This window comes from Dendroctonus ponderosae, unplaced genomic scaffold, assembly GCF_020466585.1.
Source record: "Dendroctonus ponderosae isolate FM_Combo_2020 unplaced genomic scaffold, Dpon_F_20191213v2 Dpon_F_20191213_10, whole genome shotgun sequence".
Classification (NCBI taxonomy): domain Eukaryota; kingdom Metazoa; phylum Arthropoda; class Insecta; order Coleoptera; family Curculionidae; genus Dendroctonus; species Dendroctonus ponderosae.
In genome coordinates, this window is record NW_026017111.1 from 4,477,765 (window position 1) to 4,480,852 (window position 3,088).

Here is a 3,088-nt window from a genome sequence, read left to right on the forward strand (position 1 = left end):
GTTATCTCTGGAACGATGTAAAAACGAGCGTTCTTGCTCATTTTGCTTCCGAGAAACATGCAAAACGGGACGGAAAACATGAAATTTTGCAATAATCTTGCGCCACTGTTGCACAAAACGACTATCATTTTTCTAATTTTATAGATAACAGAAGACTGTATTTTTTCTACATACATAACCCCCCCCCCCCTGCCTTTAAAGCTGGATCCGCCCGTGGACGAAGCTTTATGAATCAATTTTTTTTTCAATCTTTATGATTTTTAATAGAAATTTGCCAAACACACAATCTTCTCCGGAAGACATTTAATAAATAGCTTTCAATGACCACAATTCTTACCTTCATAGCACGAATGGCCTCCTTGAGTCCATCGTCTTTGCGGCTCTTCAAAGCCAATTCCCGATTAATTCGCTCGCAGTCGTGCAACAAAGTGATCAAGTTCTCTTTAAGCGGTGGAGGAAGTGAGTCGTAATTGTCAGCTGGAAAAAACAAAAGCCATTGAGTCTGATGATCGATTGAGGCTTTTTGCCACTTACGTATATAGTCGAATAACACGGTGCTGGCCGGCAGGTTTTTACTATACAGCCGAAGCCACTCGTTTAAAGTGGTATCGTTGTTCACAAAAATTGCCATAAGAATATAACAAAGCGAATTTTGATATGCCTGGTTGGGTGTCGAGGCGATTTTCTTCAGAAACGGTTCCACCCAGCTTTTCAGGTTTGAGCCACTGTTGTTCATCACCCAGTCTCTGACTGTGGGCAGATTCTCCACAAGCTTCTTCTGCAGATCGGCAGGGAAATGTTTGGCTTTTGAGTGAACCACACTCAGAATCAGGAAGCACTGTTCTTTGGTTAGGGGCGTTTTGTAGCTGCGGCTCGTCAATTCCACTAGATACTGCACTACGTAATGCGTATAGCTTTTCATGTCCAACAGGGGCAGCATCAGTTCCTCAAAAACTGCAAACATTCTACTAGGTTTAAGGATCTTTGGCATGGAGCGGGAGGATACCTTTGAGGCCAGACTGCAAATCATGCACGCCTACATGTCCAACAGCCCAGAGGATGGACAAGGCAATGTTAGAACGGTTTTGGTAGGAGTTTCGCAGTGCCACGCACTTTGCCAGTGTTTCCGTTACGAGTTTCGGCTCGTTTAGGGCGATGTATTGCAGGAAAAAGCGATAACCCATGGTGGCCAATCCTTTGCTCAGGTCAGTCACCAGTGAGGTGAGCGCTATGTTGAAGTAGAGCTGGGCGTTGCTTTTTCCCGCTGCCGTTACAGCTTTCTCGATCGTTGCCCTCAATGCTGAAGGCATCTGGAAAACATCCATGAGTTTACTGCTTTCTTAGCAGGTAACATTTATACTTGCCACATTCAAAGGAAACCCGCTGGGTTTATTGGAGAAAACTGGATTCTTCACATCCAGAGGGATCTTTTGGTTGAGAAAATGGGTGAGTTGCTTGAGCCAAATGATCGGGGCGTCTGGAAATGAGCGCTTGGACTCCTCATACTCTATGCTGAACTGCTCAGGGCTAATCTAGAATAATTAGAGGGAATGAGGACTCAATTTGGGGCCCACCGGGGCGGACTTACTGCAAGCAGCGCGGCTTCAATGGACTTGGGCAGTTTGGGCTTCGGGGGCTCAGGGGACGATTTATTCGGCTTTTTCTCCCCTTTTTGCTTGGTCTTTGCCGCGGGCTTTGTGTCTTTGGACGCGCTCGTTTTCACTGAGTAGAGGTTTTGCATTTGGGATTTTGGCACTGGAATACCAGCAATGTCTCAATATTTGACTAGAAATTCGCCTTATTTCTACTCACAAACATCCTCCAGCTGAATTCCATTCAAAATGTTCGTCTTTTTCGCTTTGCCATCCGGCTGTTTGTTGTTCGCTTTCGGTACTGGGACTTTGCTGCGTCTGTCATTTTTCGCTTTGACGATTTCCCATTGTCCTGACATGATTTTCAGCGTGGGCGAAGAAAAATAACGAGAAAAACTGAAAGTAAACCTCAAAAACAAGCTGACGTTCAATCTTCCAACTCACTTTTGACGTGCCAATAGTAAGGACACACCGATCAGCTGCTTGCGAACGCTACGTTTGATTGGCTGTGGCGCCCAGAAAGGAAATTCCCACCAATCACAGTGAGGCGTTGCGTGACATGTGTGAAATGCTGGTAGTAGTTGGCGTCGGACTTTGTTCGGCTAGGCAGGGCCGAACTTCAAGATTCTTGCGTTTCGGATCGTTTATTGAGCCGCATTTCTTTGTTTAGTAGCGCAAGTTATTCTTAAATAAGAAAAACAATTTATAAAAGAAATTCTAAATTTCAATAATTATCCAAATTCTTTTATTGAAAAACGTTTTAACGAAATTGAATTCCCACGCACAAAACAAAATCAAAATAAACCTATTACGAACCTTTTCATTCCATTTATTCCTGGACTTTCAGATCAAATTAAACAAGTAGGTAAAAACTTTAACATTAGGACTATCTTCAAAACTGAAAATACAATTAGAAGTAAAATTTCAGTAACAAAACCTCAAGATATAATTGAAAATACAAAAAATGTAATTTATAAAATTCCTTGCGAATGCAATAAATTTTATATAGGAGAAAACTCAAGACCATTACACAAAACTCAAAGAATACCAATCATACATAAAAAACAGAGAATATCATAAATCACACTTTTGTCAACATGCATTTGATAATTGCCATAAAATTCAATGGAATAATTCCACAATTTTAACAATAGAACAATCCACAAAAAAACGTAAAATTAAAGAAAGCGCACTAATTTGACTAAATCAAAATAATTGTGTTGCTTCATGTTCATTTAATTTAAGTCATAAATGGTTACCTATGCTAAAATCTGAAGTAGACCAGAGAAACATACACCCAAATTATTAATTAACATTACCTTTATTAATTTAAACAATGAGATTAAGTCAAAGTCACATAACTGACAATTTGCACAGACGAATTATCAGAGCAAATTTTCATATACTGTATTATCCTACTATTGTTACACAATTTATTAACATACTCTTTTTTAGGTTCATTTAGCTTCTTTTGATAACGATAGCAGAAAATAGCT

The 3,088-nt window shown here is 40.3% G+C and overlaps 1 protein-coding gene across 1 annotated transcript in view; it reads right to left on the bottom strand.

Annotated features, from left to right (window-relative positions):
* The window catches only part of LOC109545629 (transmembrane protein 214-A), a 5,652-nt gene extending 3,541 nt beyond the window's left edge, over positions 1–2,111 (bottom strand). Inside the window, exons 1-7 of the mRNA XM_019916425.2 lie at positions 2,037–2,111; positions 1,813–1,988; positions 1,589–1,755; positions 1,365–1,532; positions 1,007–1,310; positions 535–954; positions 338–477 (exon numbers count right to left, since the gene is read on the bottom strand). Of these exons, the coding sequence (XP_019771984.1) occupies positions 338–477; positions 535–954; positions 1,007–1,310; positions 1,365–1,532; positions 1,589–1,755; positions 1,813–1,951 (1,338 nt within the window). The 5' untranslated portion in view covers positions 1,952–1,988; positions 2,037–2,111. The remainder of the gene's footprint in view (positions 1–337; positions 478–534; positions 955–1,006; positions 1,311–1,364; positions 1,533–1,588; positions 1,756–1,812; positions 1,989–2,036) is intronic.
* Between the last annotated feature and the right edge of the window lie 977 nt (positions 2,112–3,088).